At 36.7% G+C, this 20,120-nt stretch overlaps 1 protein-coding gene and 1 long non-coding RNA gene across 3 annotated transcripts; one reads left to right on the plus strand and one right to left on the minus strand.

Annotated features, from left to right (window-relative positions):
- Positions 1–2,759: 2,759 nt before the first annotated feature.
- LOC132037192 (uncharacterized) lies at positions 2,760–17,021 on the plus strand. 2 transcript variants are annotated; one of them, XM_059427666.1, is made up of 19 exons: positions 2,760–2,845; positions 3,129–3,648; positions 4,523–5,054; positions 5,266–5,523; positions 6,036–6,127; positions 9,384–9,593; positions 9,667–10,071; positions 11,576–11,790; positions 11,888–11,981; positions 12,061–12,117; positions 12,984–13,118; positions 13,220–13,291; positions 14,415–14,528; positions 14,628–14,789; positions 14,878–15,006; positions 15,195–15,296; positions 15,386–15,465; positions 15,803–15,952; positions 16,084–17,021. In XM_059427666.1, exons 2-19 carry the CDS (start codon positions 3,145–3,147, stop codon positions 16,670–16,672), a joined length of 3,900 nt encoding a protein of 1,299 aa, XP_059283649.1. In that variant the 5' UTR covers positions 2,760–2,845; positions 3,129–3,144; the 3' UTR covers positions 16,673–17,021. The 2 variants fall into 2 exon arrangements, with proteins under 2 accessions (XP_059283649.1, XP_059283650.1); XM_059427667.1 differs by having other exon boundaries at positions 2,769–2,848; positions 3,144–3,648.
- On the minus strand, positions 16,766–17,190 carry LOC132037193 (uncharacterized). The gene is made up of 2 exons (XR_009409794.1): positions 17,100–17,190; positions 16,766–17,036 (listed from the first exon to the last, which is right to left on the minus strand). It is a non-coding gene; the product is annotated as an uncharacterized LOC132037193 (long non-coding RNA).
- Positions 17,191–20,120: the final 2,930 nt, after the last annotated feature.

The following is a 20,120-nucleotide window of genomic DNA, read 5'->3' on the forward strand; positions in this document are numbered from 1 at the left end:
AGTTAGAACTTAACTCTTAGTTTGTTTGTTTTCCTTAAATATGTGTATGTATTTAACCCATCTAGTTTGCGTGAGTGGACAAACATGAGCTGGGTGGATAGTTTTGAAGTATCTAAAAGTTCACCGTGAGGGTCCTAGAGTGTATTTTCAGAGGATTAGATACTTTAGCAGATTCAACATTATGACATGTTATTGAATAATCATTTATCATGCTTTATCGCTCTTCCGATTTTCAAAAGTTTATGAAATCTTGACATGATCTTGTTAGCTGTTTAACATGCCTTGTCATTCATTTGGTTCTCAACAATTATGTTGCACCTTTATGTGATAATTGCTTAGTTGTTTATCAAGTTTTATCACCATGTTAGTAGCACATATACTGTCTAAGTATGATGATCTCCTCGGCTAGTAGTACTTGTTATTAGAATCACAAAGACCCCGACATGATATGTAGTCCATGGACAACTATAGGTGGGTAGTCGTGCAACTAACGCTTTAAAAGATGGGGTAAGACGTGAGAATTGATATTCCATGTCCCATAAGCAGTTAGCAACTTTCATCATGGTTTACTTCGTTTGTTTGTATTCATGATCTCAGATTCAGTTGCTTTCCTCGTATATTATTACAATACTTGTATTGTTTATGTCGTACATGTATACGTTACCAATGATCTTTAAAGAATTTCCCTATAGGTAGGCCAGGAGAGTGCATTGATAATCTTACTGGCTCTTTTAGACTCACAATTATTGTATCTTTGCAAGTGTAGTAAGCGGGGGATCCAGCTGCTGACCTATTATTTGAGATAACTTTAATAGTAGTTAATTCTTCTTTTATTTTTCGTTATTCGTATGATTTAACTAGAGGGTTCATCTAATATGTTGTGGCTCATTGGGTGTTCTATCATGGCTTAGGTTTCAGATTTGGATCGTGACAACTTCACATTTTTTTTTTATAATGGGGAGGATTTAACAAGTGCCTGCATCAGTATAATTATTTACCCATTCTTATCCATTTACGTCAATTACCCATGTCATGTCCTCCCGCCCTTCAAATTAACTTTCTACTGACTAAATTTACATATTCTCTATCCACTTTAAAGGAGTCAGGTTATTTTTCTCCATAATTCTACTTCTATGCATCGTTTTAATTTAACTTTTTTTGTCGTGTCCCCCCCCCCCCGGCCCCCCCTCCCCCCCTTTAATTTCATGAGAATATTCTAGCTTCAGCTCTTTCTTACAAGAGTAACACTTCCCAATTAGACTCAAATTTTCACCCCAAATGTAAATCATCAACTACTTACTTTTTAAGTTTCTTAATATGTACATTCACTAAAATTTCTCTCATCATTATAGAATATAGATCCAGGCTTGAAGTTAAAGAATTCTAAATTGAGAATAATCGTAAAAAAGTGTAGCAAATATTTTTAAAAAGCGACGAGTTTTAAAAAAATCACTACAAAATTCGATTAACCACTGATAATATAGCTTTACTGAGATTACAGTATGCAATCGGGGTATACTATCATAGTATATTGTATACAATTATAATATATTGTTGCAATGCTATGGTATATCACTAAGATATACAAACTGTGATTTGTATATGTCGAAGATATACAACATAAATACTTGCTAGATATTCTATAATACTTTTTTCGATAAAGGTATTTTACGTAATATTCTTAAAATAGGTTCTTTGTATAATGTGTTTGGAATGCATGGATATTTCACAAAATTCGCATAGATATAGATAACTAGGTAAGGATAAAACATTGGGAAAGCAATACAAATACTCCTAAAATGTAAAATATTTAGCCGCTCATGTCCCCTTCTAAACTAATTTTGCCTCTTACCCAACTGGCCGAAAATATTTATGCGAATCCCCTCGCCCAAAATCTTTCCTCCATGATACCATCGCAGTATATTTATATATCATGGTGGTATCATGGAGGACTAAGAGAAGGACTGAAGCAGTCCTCCATGATATTGTCTCAGTATATTTATATACCATGATGGTATCATAGAAGATTGAGGAGTGTTTCATTGAAGGACTCGAGCAGCCCTCCACGATACCATCACAGTATATATATATATAAGCTAATGGTATCATAGAGGTTTTTTTTTTTTTTAGAAAAATATGTCTTTTGTATAAATGAACATGATACGACCTCAATATATTTATATATCATGTTGGTAGCATAATTTTGGGAGCATTTGAGTCATGAAAGTAAGAGGGGTACGGGCTGGTAATTATTTTGTTTTTAGGGGGCAGCGACGTTCTTTCCCCTAAGAGATTTCATTTTTTTTCACGGATTTCCCTTCAAAGGTGCTGGTCTTTATTTTTTGCCATTCACTTAAAAAAGTGGCTGAAAATACCCTGAGGTTCTGTGTTAGAACCCGTTGTTCAATAAAATAAAATAAAATTCACAAGGCAAGACTTCGAAAAAAGTCTGCCTTATAAGGCAGAATTTAGTTATGCCTTCTGCCTTATGGCAAAAGTTTGTCTTGCGAAATTTTGCCTTTTTTTTCATTTTAGTGTGCTGGAATTCTATAGGCCTAATTTTTCTACGAAACTCTGCCTTGCCATTTTTTTTTCTTTACTGAGCCGGGGGTCGAAGAGCAAAGGCCAAAAATTAAAGACCACCCTTGGATAAGGACAATCGTGCAAATTGGCCAAAACATTTTGATAATGTATTTGGGTCCATTTGTGAGGTCAAGCCCAAATTCATCATAAGTAGTTCAAATTAGAAGCCCAAATTCCTTAAAATCTTGGCAAAACCCTCCTGCTCCACCTCTTTCTGCAGCATAGTCCTCTGTTCTCTTCCTCCTCGGACGAAATCAAAAAGGTACTCTCTTTTGTCTGGTAAATCAAAATTTTTAGTAAGTCTGTATTTACTTCTACTTAATACATGTTCGTACTTACTTCCTATCGTAATTGCTATTCTAATTAAGAATCAATATTTCACTAATATAATATTATAAATTATTGGTGAATTGGTTTAAGATGCTGTATTAGTGATTAAAAACAATTAAATGCATGTTCTTGCTTGCTTCCTATGGTAATTTCCATGCTAATTTGCGTTTTTACAAGTAAAGAATAACATAAAAACTTATTGTTGAGTTGTGCAGGAGGGTCCCTCACACTATGGAAGGCATTGAAATGGAACACCCTTCACCTGAAAACACCTCAGATGACTTCTGCAACACCGTATTATTGCAATTTAGCGAATCGAATAACGAGCACCACGTCCACATTTGCACCGCCATTGGTACAATATCACAAGAGTTAAGAGACCAGAACTTCCCTCTTACACCAATTGCGTATTTCGGACCGACTTGCTTGTCGCTCCAACGATTATATACTGCGGTGGGCCCTGAAGGACCCCCGTCACATCTTATTGATGCACTTTCCGCGATTTTGTCACTCATTGTTCCGAGAATAAAGAAAGGAATTTTGATGAATAAATATGGGTTTTTGTCAGATATTATGATTCAACTTCTTGGATTGAAGAATATTGGTGTTGAAGGGGTTGTTTCGTGCTTGAAGTGTGTAATGCATTTGTTAATTGTGGGGGATAAAGGGAACTGGTCTGGTGTTGCTCAACTCTATGGTGTGTTTATTGGGTATATAATGGATGATCGACAAAAGGTCACTACTTTCCTTGTTTATTTAATAGTTTTGATAAGAAATTTGATTATTGTAGTGTCTTTTGGTTAATCTATCAAGTACTACATCTTTAACAATATGGGAATTATAAATGTCCGAAAGGTGATTTGAGATAATCTGATGGGGAATAGTCTTTTCATTACATGAAAAAGGGCTGTTTAAAGAGCGGTTTTCAGGGTATTTTCTAATGTTAGTCTTTATATTATTCAGTCTGTGTTTCTTGTTAGAGCAAAGGTTGAGCTGGGATCTTTTATCTTGCAAGCAGCACCATATTAAAAGGATTTTTAAGGCACAAGATAGCTTTATTAACTAAGTAATAGACTGTGCTAGTACAAGCTTAGAACTTCTTTTATAAATAATATACAAGTTTAGAACTTTTCCTATATAGTGATATGATGACTAGGACCCGTGTTTTACAGAATTTAAAGTTTTTCAATTTCAACAAGTTATGATGGTAACAAAGTTATATGGTTTGTGTCGTGAAAGATGTGTGTACGAGCAGAATGATCTTTTTGTGGGTCAACAATTAAGGTAATGTTTATTTCAAAAAGTTATTGGCTACAGCCATGCCCAGCTGTGATCCTTCTTTGCGATTATTTTGTTACCAAGTTGAGTTTGATGAGAAAACAAAGGAATGAGAAAATATAATGGTCAAAACACATAAAGGAATTTTTTTTTTTAGTTTACATGGACGCCAATCCCCTGCAAAGACACAAATAAGATATCCGTTTGCTCATAATATTATGGATAATATTCTAGCTATTCTTTTCATTTACGTATTTCTTCGACTAAAAAGTTAGGAAGGTCAAGCTCATTCAGTGACTTTTCTTCTGTTTTGGGTTGGTTGATTGGATAGGTGAGAAAGATGTCACATAATTGTCTTCGCGATGTCCTGCAAAACTTTCAGTCATCACCTATGCTTGCTCCTCTATTGGCACCTGCAAGTGAAGCCATCACAAACCTCTTTGAAAGGTCCCTTCTACTTGCAGGAGGAACAACTGGAAATGCCTCTGAAAGACCCAAAGGAGCACAAGAAGTCTTACACGTGCTGGATGCTCTGAAACTTTGTCTTCCTTTTATGTCTTCAAAGTACTTGAATAGCACTTTGAAGTATTTCAAATCCTTATTGGAATTGCGTCAGCCACTTGTTAATAGGCGCATTACAGATGGTTTGAATGCTCTTTGTATCCATCCAACCGCAGAAATATCCCCAGAAGTGCTTCTGGACCTCTTGGGTTCATTAGCTGCTTTGGTTTCTGCAAATGAGTCATCTGGTGATACTTTGACATTCACAGCTCGCTTGCTTGGCATTGGGATGAGAAGGGTATATTCAATTAACAGGCAATTGTGTGTGGTTAAGCTTCCTGTGATGTTCAACTCCCTTAGTGGTGGGTATTTTTCCTATTCTCTTACCTTGCATAGATTACATTCTTCTGAATAAAATAATGTTAAGAATTCAATCTGTTTCATGCCAAAAAAAAAAAAAAAAGAAGGTGAAAAAGGCTTTCACTGCACCTACCAGCTTAGTTCTTTTTGTGTCCAATTCTGATTTTGGTAGTTGTTGTTTCACTATTACTTATTTACTTTATGGCCTTTCAGATGTACTGGATTCTGAACACGAGGAAGCTATAAGGGCTACACTGGAGGCACTCAAGAGCTTAATACATGAATGCATTGATGAAAATTTGATCAAACAGGGCGTGGATAACATAATCGATTCTAGTACTGATATGAGAAAATCTGGACCAACTATCATTGAGAAAATCTGTGCCACAATTGAGAGCTTGCTTACCTATCACTATGCAGCAGTCTGGGACATGTCATTTCAAGTAGTGGTCGCCATGTTTGATAAGCTAGGTGATTGCACTGTTTATTATCTTTAAAATATGTATAGTCATCTTAAGTTCTAAAACTCAATAGTTAGTTTCAGGTTGTTGAATGGTCTAAAATATTTTGTGTACATAGTTTTTGACACTAATTCAAATCAATGTTCATGGATTTGGGCTTCCTAAAATTAGTACATAGTTTTTGACACTAATTCAAAACAATGTTTATGGATTTGGACTTCCTAAAATTATACTCACTTTGAAAAAACTGAGTACTTTATTGTTGATCTTGCTTTCCTTTTTAGTATTCTACTACTGATTATGCCAATAGTAAGTGATGTATATGCTCAGCTGCTTCCTGATATGTGTGTGTGTGTGTGTGTAATGTACACAGGCATATACTTTTATCTTGAAGATATTATCTCTATCACTGAATGGAATTGGTGATGTAGGGAGCTAGATTTAATTTTCGTGTTGCTTTCTTCCAAAACATCAACCAGGGAATGACATGCAAAGTGGTACCTTCCATTGATTTCTTTTTAGGTTGCTATTCTTCTCACCTTCTAAAGGGAACACTTCAGAGTTTGGCTGATATGCAAAAGCTGCCAGATGAAGACTTTCCGTACCGTAGACAGGTGAGCCTTGCTTTTGGGGTTGCTTAATCATGGAAATGACTTTTGTCATGGTTAACCATGATATCGTGGGAGAGTTCTTTTCTTCTTTTTATTTTCTTCCGCTCACCTATTTATTCAGATGTTGCTGCTATTTGCATTTCGACCTTTTAGGCAGCAGTTTCAGTCATTTTTCCTATTTGATATCTGAGTGACAATGTGAATAAATGATCAAATTTGTCTTTGCAATTAATAATACAGTAATGTTACTGCTCTCAAACCTTGCATCTAATGGAGATCTCAAAAATGATAACAATGTTTTATGTTCCTACTACTTTAAAGGTTGCAAGTGAACAAATAAAATTATGTATCTAGAAATTAGGATCAGAAAGGAAAAATTAAAACTGAATTGGCATAGCAGATGCAGTTTAAGCAAAACCAAAATGATTAGATTGGCCAAAAATTAAATTTGTCTGATCGGTAAAAACAAGGTAATGTTCTTTCATTAAAAAGACGAGCTAATATTTTACATGCATTTAAATATATTTGATTAAACAGCATAAGAAATCAAATTTATCACAATGATGAGAGGACATTGCAGGTTTTTTAAATAGATTTGTTTGGACAAAGGAAAGGAAATGAATAAAAATTTAAGTATATGGTCATATGGATTTCTATCTAGATCAACTTGATCCCACGAAATGAGTAAATAATAGAACTTGATAAGTAGTTTTTTTTTTTTTAAAAAAAAATCTGATAAGTAATTTTCAGTAGCTGTTGGACTTAAACAAAAAACAAAAAAGAAAAAGAAAATTTGAGTAGATGTTGGTAAAGTATGCACGGAAATTCCTGAAAGCATAAGATGTAGAGAAAAAGGATGGAGTAGCACTTCAGTCTTCGTTTGAAGACATCTCGGAGCAATGCTGTGTAGATAATATTTTATTCTACCAAATGGCAAGACCCTCTGAAACAAAAACAGGACAGATCCCGCTCCGGTACCAACTTGAGAATTGACTGGGAAAAATATAGAATAGAGACAGTTGAGAATTAAAAAAAGAGTAGCTGAGGCCAGACAAAGAAAGGATCAGCGGGCTCCTGCTGGTGATTGTTATGTTAGGAGATATATTTATTCCTAAGTGTGAGATATGCTATAAAAATCATATATACCTGCAGATATAATCAATGATTTTGTTGAACACTTATTTATAATGGCTCTTGATTTTTAGATGGTGCATTTAGTTGGGGTGCCTAACCTTTTGTCTTTCATCAACACCATCAATTTCCAAATGCGGTCAGCTCGACTTCTTGAACTGTCCATATCATCACTAGTTCCTACAATGTGATTCAATGCAACGAATTTGTATCCATCTGTTTGACACAACATACAAGTGTCATAGTAAGGATGATTGACTAACATGCTTCACTTTATTGCTCAAAGTAATGCTGGTTTCTGAAACATTAGTGGCTCTCGTATTCTCCAATGAGGCTATGTTTACCTTGTGCATCTTATTAGTCATGTAATGGAGTATGTATGATATTCTACACAAGTATGATCTTGCCTTATATGGATCTTCTTTCTCACCTAAAAGTGGATTCAGTTGGAAACAAGAACCATGAAAATATATAAGTCTGAGACCTGCTTGGCTAGTTACTCAAATAACCTCCCGCTTCAAAAATATTGGCCGAGACTGACCAGGGTCCCTAACCATTATCCGTGGAAATATAGGTTGCTTCTTAGCTGGGGATCTCATATTGTTAGGAGATTGGTGGAGCAGTATAGGGAGCGGAAGAGGGGCTTGCACATGGTATTCATCGAGCTAGAAAAGGCTTATGACAAAGTGCTAAGAGAGGTTCTATAGAGATGCTTGGAGGCTAAAGGTGTACCTGTAGCGTACATTAGAGCGACCGAGGACATGTATGATGGAGCCAAGACCAAGGTAAGGACAGTAGGAGGAGACTTAGAGCTCTTAGCCCGTTTTTATTTTCCTTGGTGATGGATGGATTGACGCGACAAATTCAAGGTGAGGTGCCATGGTGTATGTTGTTAGCAGATGACATAGTCTTGATTGACGAGGCTCGCAACGGAGTTAACGCTAAGCTGGAGGGTTGGAGACAGACGTTGGAGTCTTAAGTGTTCAAGTGTTCAAGTTGAGTAGGACCAAGACAGAGCTCTTGGGGTGCAGGTTCAGTGGCGTACAGCATGAGGCTGACGTGGAAGTGAGGCTTGGTACCCAGGTCATCCAAAAGAAAGGAAGTTTCAAGTATCTTGGGTCTATATATACAAGGAAATGGGGATATCGACGATAATGTCACACATCGTATTGGTGCAGGGTGGATGAAATGGAGGCTCGCTTCCGGAGTTCTGTGTGACAAGAAAGTGCCACCAAAACTTAAAGTCAAGTTCTACAAAGTGGTGGTTAGACCGTCTTTATTGTACAGGTAGAGTGTTGGTCAATTAAGAACTCTCATGTTCAGAAGATAAAAGTCGCGGAAATGAGAATGCTGCGGTGGACTAGGAGAGATAGGATTAGAAATGAAGATATCCGGGACAGGGTGGGAGTGGCATCGGTGGAGGACAAGATGCGGGAAGTGAGTCTGAGATGGTTTGGGCATGTGAATAGGAGAGACACAGCTGCCCCAGTGCGGAGGTGTGAGATGTTGGCTATGGACGGTTTCAGAGAGGTAGAGGTAGGCCAAAGAAGTATTCGGAAGAGGTGATTAGACAGGATATGGCACAGTTTCAGCTTACCGAGGACATGACCTTAGATAGGAGGTTGTGGAGGACTCAGATTAGGATAGAAAGCTAGCAGGTAGTTTCACTTAATTCTTTCGTGCTAGTAGTCGTAGTTTTGCTCTATCATTTATTGCCCTTTGATTTCTGCTTATATTTGTTGGGTCTTGTCTTTCCAGATTGTTTTATCATGACTTTCTCGCTTTTGTTATTTCTCCATTTTCATATTGCTTTGATATGCTTGTTCTTATCTGACTTTTTTGTCTTGTTTTCTCTTGAGCCGAGGGTCTTTCGGAAACAACCTCCCTACCTTCCAAGGTGGGGGTAAGGTTTGCGTACACTTTACCCTCCCCAGACCCCACATTGTGGGATTCCACTGGGTATGTTGTTGTTGTTGTTGTCTTAGCTAGCGATCTTTTCCCTTGTGGACTTGCTTTTTTATTTAATTTGTTAATGTTCTTTGAGATATGTTTTGTGAGTATCTGTTTAGCTGTAGCATTTTCTTATCTGATAGAATATGCTGATTATTTAAGGATTTGTTGATAACAGCTGCACGAATGTGTTGGATCAGCTGTTGGTGCAATGGGACCTGAATCTTTTCTAACTCTTGTTCCTCTTAAATTGGACGCACAAGATTTATCAGAGTCCAATATCTGGCTTTTCCCAATTTTAAAGCAAAACATTGTTGGTGCACATTTGAGTTTTTTTACCAACTCGATTTTGTCGATGGTTGGAGCTATGAAGCAGAGGTCTGCAATGGTATGTCTGATTCTATATCTACCCCACCTCTCTTTTATTTACACGGTGAGCTTATTTGTATGTTTTGTGCCAGCTTGACCGCAAGGGAAAGATATATTCAGCGAGAACTATTGATGGAATCGTGTACTCATTGTGGTCATTGTTACCTTCATTTTGCAATTACCCTGTGGACACTGCTGAAAGCTTCAAGGATCTAGAGAAGGTTTTCTGTAAAGCTATACATGAAGAGCCTGATGTTTGTGGGATAATATGCTCCAGTTTGGAGATCCTCATTCAGCAGAACAAGAGCATTTTAAAAGGGGAAGTGGATTTGTCTGATACTGGAATAAGTGTTCCCAGAGAACGAGCCATTGCACATTACAACCAGCAAGTTGCAGATGATAACTTGAACGCGTTGAGCGTTTCTGCTCATGAACTGCTGCCTGTTCTCCGTGAAGTCTTCTTGCAATCCTCTAATGATACTTGTGGATTTTTGCAGGTTAGTTTAAAAAGGATACCAGCCCTTGTTTAATATCCCAATGTGGAATTACTAGGATGTATGGATTTCTTTTGGGTATTTTAATTGATATATGAATCTTTGGATCACAGTCACAAATGCATTAGAGAAACACTACAATGGAAAGGAAAAAAGAAATGAAAAAATGCACATTCTACAGATTCCCTCAGTGGCATGTGAGAAACCAAAGAAGCCGTTGGAATTACGTCTTTCATAATAGTTTGTGTGCCTGTAGCTATTTCGACACTCTGAACATATGTGTTTAGTGCTTTTCCACGTGATACGTAATATGAAAGGAAAACACTCCTTTTTTTCTTTTCTGCTCCAAAGATGTTATCAAGCGATCGCTCCAAAAGGCCACATCTCTTAACTGTTCTATGTATTTCCTATAAAAGTGATGGAGCTGAACCAAGGAAACTGCGATCAAGCTTCATCAACCTACTATATTGTGTTTTAAGTAAACCAAGACTCAGCACATGAATGCTCTTTTTCCCAAGTGCCTGAATTGTTCTATATTCAGGTTAACTTTGTATATAATAAACTTCTTCTTGATATTATTATTAACATTATTTTACCGTTAAAAAATTATTAGCATTATGTTGGCCTAATCTTTTTTCCTTTTACAAAAAGTGTTCTAATCAGTGTCCAAGTTTAGACTGAGAATTGGTCTATTCAATCCTTTTGCTCCAAATCAACGCATTATTGTTATGGAGGTAGTAGGTGCTTTTGATTTAAGAAAAAAATGCTCTGTAAGGTTCTGCCTAACCTTTGTCCTTGTTCGTCTAATTTTTTAGGTTTGCACTTTTAGTTATCCATCACATTGCATGTCTTTCAACTGAGATCCGTAATAGTCTTGTCACATTTGTCAATTAGGGGTCGTTTGGTAGAAGGTATAAGCTGGGATATCCCAGCACTAATTTTTGTACCATGTTTGGTAGAAGGTATAAATTTATCCATACCATGTTTGGTAGAAGGTATAAATTTATACCTTGTACCAAACATGGTACAAAAATTAGTGCTGGGATATCCCAGCTTATACCTTCTTATCCCACTTATGCTGGGATTATTTTATACCATCTTTTAGATGGTATAAAATAATCCCAATAGATGGGATAAATTAGTCCCGGGATTATAATCCCGGGATAATTTCGACTATCTACCAAACGACCCCTTAGAGTAACACTATCTTATAGTAGATCAGTTTCTTTTCAGCTGTTGACAAAGTCTGTTATTGGAGTCCAAGAGATTGTGTGTTGAACATTTTTTTGCGATATATCCATTTTCTGTCTGGTGTTTTTGCTGATGAATGTACCTACAGAAATCATAATTTGTTGATGACGCATGTGCCTGTAGGAATCATAATTGGTGAATTGGCCACTGTTTTTTCCCGAAGTCGTGATATATGAAAATTTGACTTACTTTTTAGGAATATTGTTGGAAAATATTTTGCTTGCTCATTTTTTGATAATCCAAGTATTAAGTACAGAGAACAATTGGTGTATTGGCCTCTATTGCTGACAAAGTGGAAGTAAAAAGAAACCACCCATCCAAAGGAAACAAAAGGGTAGTAAGAGGGCTATTTACGAAAACCATGCGGGAGCTTTTGAAGGTGACCCAAGAAGTTGGGGAGGCAGAGGAGGACAAAAAATCCTATTCAATGCAGATTGACGACTCATCCAGTAAAAGTTCTTCTTCACAGAGGTAAGATGAGCAATTCACATTTGTTTAATTAGTTCTGCCGTTAAGTTCTTTTTCCTTTGTGTTAATAACATCAATAACTCTTGCTTCTATCATTTAGGGCGCAGTTATTTGATCTGGCAGTTTCATTCTTGCCTGGTTTAAATGCTCAAGAAATTGGTGTGCTGTTTGATGCTTTAAAGAGTGCTTTAAAGGTTGGTAGCAGCTATAGGTTTTCTTCTGCACTTTTCAGCTTCTCGATATAGAAGGTTTAATAACTAATATGAGGCACAGGACGAGGAAGGCTTGATCCAGAAGAAGGCATATAAAGTTCTCTCCATGATCCTTCAGGTAAGTGTTGTCACCAAGTATCATGTAAAGTTATTGTTGTAGTTTCTTCTTAGAATTCTTTTTAATTTATCTAGCACTGGACGGTGATTTCCAAAAAATTAGAACAACTATAAGATAACTTGTGAGTTGAGTAAGCTTTGTGAAATTTCGTTATCATGCTTCAAAATATTCAGAGGAAAGGTGATGCAGGCCTTCCATGTTAATGCGGATATCATTCGATGGCACCCAATTGAATGATGTTCCAAGATTGAACTTTGCATGAAAATAATTTATGTCCTTGTCCTTGTTCTGAAGCTAGTAATCTGAACCTAAGTTGCTCGGGCTCTTAACTTTCGGTGCCGCACCCGTGTCGACATGACATGGGTGTGGGATCCGTACCCGATCTGGTCAACCGATTTTGGATACTTTGACCAAAATTGACGGAGAAATTCCGGACAGATCCAATGATTTCTATAATCAAAACAAAAACTAAGGTGGAATTGAAGAAAATGGAATACCTTGTATATTGAAATTTCTATGTTACTCTTTTTCCTTTTGTCTCCTTCCGGGATTCTCCTATTGATCAATATTTCTTCCTCAAGTTTTCCACATAATTTAGGTTTAATGATTCTAATTTCAGATATTTGAATTTTTTTTTTAGCCGAATCCCCGCACCGGTATCCATACATGAATCCGTATCCCTGAATCTTAAAATTTAGATCACGTTGGATCCGACCTCTAGATCCGCACCCGTATCGGACACCCGCACCCGAGTCTGAGCAACTTAGAATTCTGAACTACACTGTTAAAGCATCTCTTTTATGATAATTTTTTATATTTTGGCACATTTATTTTGTGGCTAATAAGTTTTGCAACTTCTTGTACAGGACCATGATGAATTTATTTCAAGTATGCCCGAAGAGTTGCTTAATTTGATGATTGAAGCACTACCTGCATGTCATTTTTCAGCCAAACGTTACAGACTTGACTGCCTATACTTTTTAATTGTCCATGTTATGAAGGTGAGGGTTATCCTCTTGTGGATAAATGCTGAGATGCCTCAGTTTATGCAAATTCTTACCGAATTCTGCAAACTCTTTTAATAGTTTATTGCATTCTACAGGATGAATCAGAACAAAGGAGGCGGGACAGTATTACTTCTTTTATGACTGAAATTTTGCTTGCACTCAAAGAGGTATATTTATTAATTGTGAAGGAGTTCCACTCTAGAGTTGACCAATATTTCTTTTCCAAAGGAATTTATATTGCTGTTAATCTGCCCAGTTATCCTTCATGATTTTCTCCCATAGTTGTTAAAGTGGTACCAAGCAGTGGTGATTAGCTAAATGGAACTTACGGCAACTCTAACCTTGTGCTGCAATAAGCACTGTCATGACTCATGAGATAATTTTCATGAATCGTTTTCTGGGGACCTTGACTATGGAAAGTGCACAGTTCAATATCTTGACATTCTATTTCTCAACCAAGAGTACTGCTATTAACACAATGACAAGATAATTATAAATTAATTTTCATTTGCATAATGGCAGAATAATAGGAAAAAGAGTGATCTCTTATTATTTAATATTTTAAAGATTTGTACTGTATTATTATCAGTTTTGAGCCCTTTGCTAGTTTCTGTGGCAACAAGTTGCCAGCTATTATCAATGTTATCATCATGAATTTTGCTTCTCTTTTTCTAGGTTTTATTTATGTCGTCAAACTTTTAAGAGTCCCTAACCTACGCGTGCTATAAGTTAATTAGTTTTTACATGTGAAACGGTATTCTGAACTACGACGAGCTAAGTAGTCTTTGTAGGATTCTGATGGAATATGATTGCACAAACTACACTTGTATCCTCATTTTTGTTTTCTCATCTTTTACCTCCATCGATTTACAGTTAGTCTTGTTCCTTCTGCTGATATTTCACTCCAAAATTCGTGGTCTTGATTTTTATCTTTTCCTTGAGCTTTGCATTTTCCAATTGTCGTCATTCTTCTACTTATTTTTCTTATAGTCATGGTTTCTATCCTTGAATTACAGCAAAACCAGAGTGAAGATTGTTTTGTTTTTTCATAGCCTCAAATGGTTTTTGATTTCTCTTTATGATTGGGTAACTTAGTAAAAAGGTCAAGTTCATTCCTAAAACAGTTACTTTCTTCTTTCATGATCATTTTGCCATGAGTTTTTAGGAGTTCATAACGTAATAATTTCTCACCATTAACTAGTCTTGGCTGCGTAATCGGAAGGACAGTTTATAATGTTTACAGCATAAGTATTTGATTATGTGCTGAGTTATTTGAGGATTTCATATAAGGCTAACAAGAAAACAAGGAACCGAGCGTACGAGATTCTTGTCAAGATTGGCCATGCTTACGCAGATGAAGAAAGAAGTGGCAGAAAGGAGAACCTGCAGCAGCTTTTCAATATGGTATGATAAGGAATGATTTGATGAATTTACGTAATGGACTGGCCTCTTTCAGTCTGACATAAGCATCATTGTCCTTGACGTTTCACGTTTCACTTGCAGATTGCTGGGGGTCTTGCTGGGGAAACACCTCATATGATCAGTGCAGCGGTTAAAGGCTTAGCTCGCCTGGCCTATGAATTTACAGATCTTGTTTCTGCTGCTTACAGTGTCCTACCATCAACATTTCTTCTCCTTAAGAGAGGGAACAAAGAAATAATTAAGGTGTCTGCATTAAGACTTTATCTTCAAAAACGAGAGTTCACTGCCATCTTCTGAAGTCTTTGTCACCTGAAACTTATCTTGAATGCAGGCTAATTTAGGGCTGTTGAAGGTACTGGTCACAAAGTCGCCGGCTGAGGGATTGCAAGCACATTTAAGGAGCATGGTAGAGGCCCTTCTTGGTTGGCAAGATAATACCAAGAACCATTTCAAAGCCAAGGTTTTTGCTTTTCTCCTAGATCCTAAACAACTGTGGATTGAGTTAGTTTTGGTTCTGTATGCAATGGTTCTGTATGCAATTAGTCCATCTTCAATGGTCTTATCTAATTTTGGTCTGTGTAATCTCTTTTCTGTTATAAAGATCTCTTGTTGATTGAAAGGCGGCTGGGTGCATGTTATGTTTTATAGGTTAAGCTGCTTATTGAAATGCTTATCAAGAAGTGTGGATTGGATGCTGTAAAAGAGGTGATGCCTGAAGAGCACATGAAACTCCTTACCAACATAAGAAAGGTTAGTTATGAACTGGGCTAAAACCCGTGAAAATGCTTGTGGGATATTAAATGCCAGGTGAGTTATTTATTCTTCTGATGAAAAAGCAGATAAAGGAGCGAAGAGATAGGAGCCTCGCCTCGAATTCTGAAGAAAGCAGATCTCGTATGACAAAAGCAACAACATCAAGGTTGTTCTCTTTCCTCCATATACCTGCATACTGAAGTTAGAACAATGCACACAAGAATATTGACACATGGTGAAGCGACTAAAACATATTGGAGTATTTTATGTATCTTTGTTGGGTTGGAACAAGTTAATTTTTCAGGAAAAAAATGTTTACCTCTGTTTTGACTGTTACCAGTATTAGTATCAAAATCTTCACATTTATCCTAAGTAAGGTGGACAATGGCTCTTTGGTCTCTCATCTGTCTTGCATGGATAAGAAGCTTATCATTTCAATGCCTTGGTATCTTGTCAAGTATTATTTTAATACTTGTGGTATTAACTTCTCCATCCTTTTACAGGCTAAGCAGATGGAATCATACAAAAATCTTTTCCGAGTTTGATGATGGAGAATCTGAGAATAGTGATGCAGAATCTATGGACACGAAAACTACTGCTGGTCGTAGGAGCAAGGCTACATTAGTATCAGAGTCCAAAGCATCTTTATTACGGTGAGTGGGATTAAGACTCCAAAGCATCTTTACAGTACGTTGGAAGTTAATGTAGATTTTTAAAGGCAATTAATGATGCATTTAGACTATATTTCACGTGTAAGATGAGTGGGTGTATGCCATATTTCCAGGTCCAAGAAAACACGGAAAGCAGCCAAGAGTTTGCAGGAAGATCTGTTTGATCAATTAGATGATGAGCCGCTTGACTTACTTGACCAGAAGAAGACTAGGTCAGCTCTTAGAGCATCTGGCAATCTCAAGCGGAAGCCTGAGTCTGACGATGAGGCAGAGATAGACTCTGAAGGCCGTTTGATTATTCATGAGGGAGATAAGAAGCAAAAACGAGTCAAGCCACCTACTGATGACTTGGATGTAAGGAGCAAAGCAGGAAGTCGCTTTTCTGAGAGCTCAAAGAAAACTGTGAAACGGAGGAAAACATCTGATTCAGGATGGGCCTACACCGGAACTGAGTATGCTAGCAAGAAGGCGGGTGGTGATGTGAAGAGGAAAGACAAACTTGAGCCCTATGCCTACTGGCCTCTTGACCGCAAGATGATGAGCCGGAGGCCTGAACATCGGGCAGCAGCACGAAAAGGTATGGCAAGCATTGTGAAGCTAACAAAGAATCTTGAAGGTAAGAGTGCATCAGCAGTGCTGTCCGCAAAGCGAGCTAAGACTAAAAAGAAAGCCAGCGCAAAAAAGGGTTACGGTGAAGTCTGATTTGATGGTGCCAAGCCAAAATGGAGAGCTCGGTCCAGAGGCTCGCAAGTTTTTGTGCCATAGTTTGCGCTTGGGGCTTCTAGAAATCCTGTACTCTTTTGATTTAACTCATCCCATGTATGTCAATTTTTGAAGTGATTTGGTTTTTCGATAGGAGAATCAGGGAAAAGGGGTAGGAAATCGATTATACGAATTTGCAAATGCATTCGATACAAGCTACTTGAGTTAGTCGGTCATTGCTAATATTTTTGCAAAGTTGCAATATGCAAGTACATAAAAGTAATCCGAGTCATTTGTAATGTGCTAGTAAATTTATTGAAGGTATTTGATTTGCATTTTGCAGTTTTTACCCAGAGAGGTTTTCCTTTTAGCAGGTGCTTGATATTAGAAGATTTGAGTTGCTTCTAATTCTAACCAATTACTCAACACATTGCGTCTAAGTCTTAACATAATGAATATGTTCGCAAACAGTTGTTGGGATGAATTGCTTTCTCCTGTAATGTAATCTTTTTTTGGTCCGCTAAGATCTTTTGATATAATATTTCAGAAATTCAACTGCATTCAACGTTTATTCCAATTTGGTAAAATCTTCTGATATGCAATAATTATGTTAATTAGAATACAATATGTATTCATTCACTTATAATATATAATCCACTAATCCGAGCTGGCAAAGACATTATTATGGAAGCTAAACGCGAGGTTTTCAGGTTTATGTTACAAGTATTTCAGAGGTAATGACATGTAACTTTTTTCATGAATCAACTTCAGTCTTCTAAGGACCAATCATAACTTTCAAGCTAGATCTTTTGAAAGGAAATATTTCTCACTTGGAGAGATAGATGTTAATTTGATACAGACGTTAGAACTATGCAACCTCGTCCCTTAAGGCTTATATATTGTCCACCCTATTGACCAGGTCCTTACCCAACAAGTTGAAAGATTTCCAGAACTTATTTATGGCAATGCTGAAAAAGTTAGATTAGACGCATGCACGCGGCACATTAATTTTACCTGTGCAGTGGACACAAACATGCACACAAACATAAAGCCAATAGAATAAATGATCTTGACTAGTGAAGAAATCCACATGAGGAAAAATACATATATACCAAGGTCGGTGTACATAGCTCGGTTTAGTTCGGGTTTTTCATTTAAAAGCAAATCAATTTTATCGGTTTTTCATATCTATAAACCAAACCTAACCAAACCAATAAAACTCGAGTTTTTTCAGACTTTCTGGTTTTTTAGATTTTGTGGTTCAATGTGAAGCATCTTACCACAAAATTTGTTTGATTGTGGTGAAATATGATGTAAATGCCACACTATTTCATATAATTAATCATATCTAGTTCAACTCATTGCAATCAACTATACACGGACATATTAATTACGACGCATTAGAAGGGAGAAAAATCCATATCGTACATTAGGAGCTTCAATTTTTAAAAGTTGTGCATTTTCTAATTTTATAAACTTTATTTATACGAACAAACTTACCTTAAAATGGACTGATTGCTGCCAGGGACAAGAAAAACATTAGGGATGTGATGGCGTCACTCGATGTCCATTATGTATCACAGTGAATCTATTAGTACAACATTTGATGGGGTATGTGATGAGCTTATATATGATGTCTACGCAAAGCACACAATTTAGAGGCTCACTATAATGAGGAAAAATATGAAGATATACCAATAAATCAAATTGGTGTAATAAACAACCAATTACATGAAAAAATTGCGGAGAATATGTTTTTAAGGACAAAAATATGCTGATAAGTTTCATGAAGCACCATGCGACACAAAAAATTTCAATTTAAAGTGGAAAGGTCATCTGTAACGAGGTGTGTTTGCATGTATAATATATATATGTCTGTACATTTTTTTTTTTATTGAGTGCGATACTTGTGTTTCCTTTTGCATGTATATATCATGTATATCGTATATGTTTTGTGTATAAATTATATAGCCATATATTTATTCGGGGTTACAGATTTATTATTCATTTGTCATTGAGTAATGTATGTACATGCATACAATATTTTTTTTTTTTTTTTTTTTTTTTACATTTAGACCGTTTTATTTGCATGTATAGTGTGCTTTTTAAGTATGTAGAATTTTGTATACATATTACGGATGCATAGAATACATAGTTGAAGTATATTCAAAGACAGAGAAATTATGAAAAGAAAACGGGAGATATTGGGGAATGGGACAATTTGCAGGAATGTCCTTATTTTGGGGTGGTCTTTATTTTTTGTCCATTAAATTGGTGGTCTTTAATTTTTGTCCTTCGTTAGAACCCCTTGATTTCGGGTTCGAACCCTCGCTCAATCAAAAATTTAAAAACAATTTGCAAGGCAGAATTTTGCATGATTCGGCCATAATTTCAAACTTAAGGTAGAGTTTGGTCCGAAAATCACCTCTTCTCTCTCAATTTTTCTCTATGAATTCACTCTTGTGTATTGAAATAAGACCTAAGTTGATCCTATATATAGTGGATTTTAGGACAAAAGTGGGCTGGTCCAAATTAGATTGAGTTTTATTAATCCAAATCCACATAGGAAGGGAAAACCCAACAATTCTCCCCCTCCCGACTATGTGAAGGAAACCGCCATCCCGGTGATCAAGTAACACTCTTCAAACTTCCCTTTTGTCAAAGCTTTAATCATCATGTCTGAACCATTATCATCAGTGTGAATCTTCTCAAGTTCAAGCAACTTAGAATCCAACACATCTATAATCCAATGGTATCTCACATCAATATGTTTAGACTTACCATGAAATGTAGAGTTCTTGCCAAGATGAATATCACTTTGACTGTCACAATGAAGCACGTTCCTCTCTTGAGCGCCAAGTTCCTCATTAAATCTCTTCATCCAAAGCAACTCTTTGCAAGCTTCAACGGCAGCAATACACTCAGCTTCTGTAGTAGCTAGAGCAACACATTTTTGCAACCTAGATTTCCAAGACACAACTCCCCCTGCATAAGTAATCAAGTAGCCTGAAGTAGACTTACGAGTATCAACATTACCGGCCATATCTGAATCAGTGTGACCACAAAGAATAGGCTTCCCTGTCCCAAAACACAAACTTAGACTAGAAGTGCCACAAAGATATCTCATAATCCACTTCACAGCATTCCAATGTTTTCTTCCTGGAGTAGAAAGAAACCGGCTAACAATACCAACAACATAAGCAATATCTAGTCTTGTACAAAACATCGCATACATCAGACTCCCAACATCTGAAGCATAAGGAACTTTCTTCATACCTTCCTTTTCATCATCATTAGAAGGAAGCTGCTTCGTACTCAATTTGAAGTGCATAGCTAAAGGTGTACTAACAACCTTAGCTTTGTCCATGTTGAACCTGCGAAGTACTTTCTGAATGTACTTCTCTTGTGATAACCACAACTTCTTAGCCTTTCTGTCACGAACAATCTA

This window comes from Lycium ferocissimum, chromosome 11, assembly GCF_029784015.1.
Source record: "Lycium ferocissimum isolate CSIRO_LF1 chromosome 11, AGI_CSIRO_Lferr_CH_V1, whole genome shotgun sequence".
NCBI lineage: Eukaryota > Viridiplantae > Streptophyta > Magnoliopsida > Solanales > Solanaceae > Lycium > Lycium ferocissimum.

Coding starts and splice junctions, on each gene's coding strand:
- LOC132037192 (XM_059427666.1), top strand. CDS start 3,145: ATGGAAGGCATTGAAATGGAACACCCTTCACCTGAAAACACCTCAGAT. Junction 14,529..14,627: donor TGCAGCAGCTTTTCAATATG/GTATGATAAGGA, acceptor TTTCACTTGCAG/ATTGCTGGGGGTCTTGCTGG. Junction 15,953..16,083: donor TCCAAAGCATCTTTATTACG/GTGAGTGGGATT, acceptor CCATATTTCCAG/GTCCAAGAAAACACGGAAAG.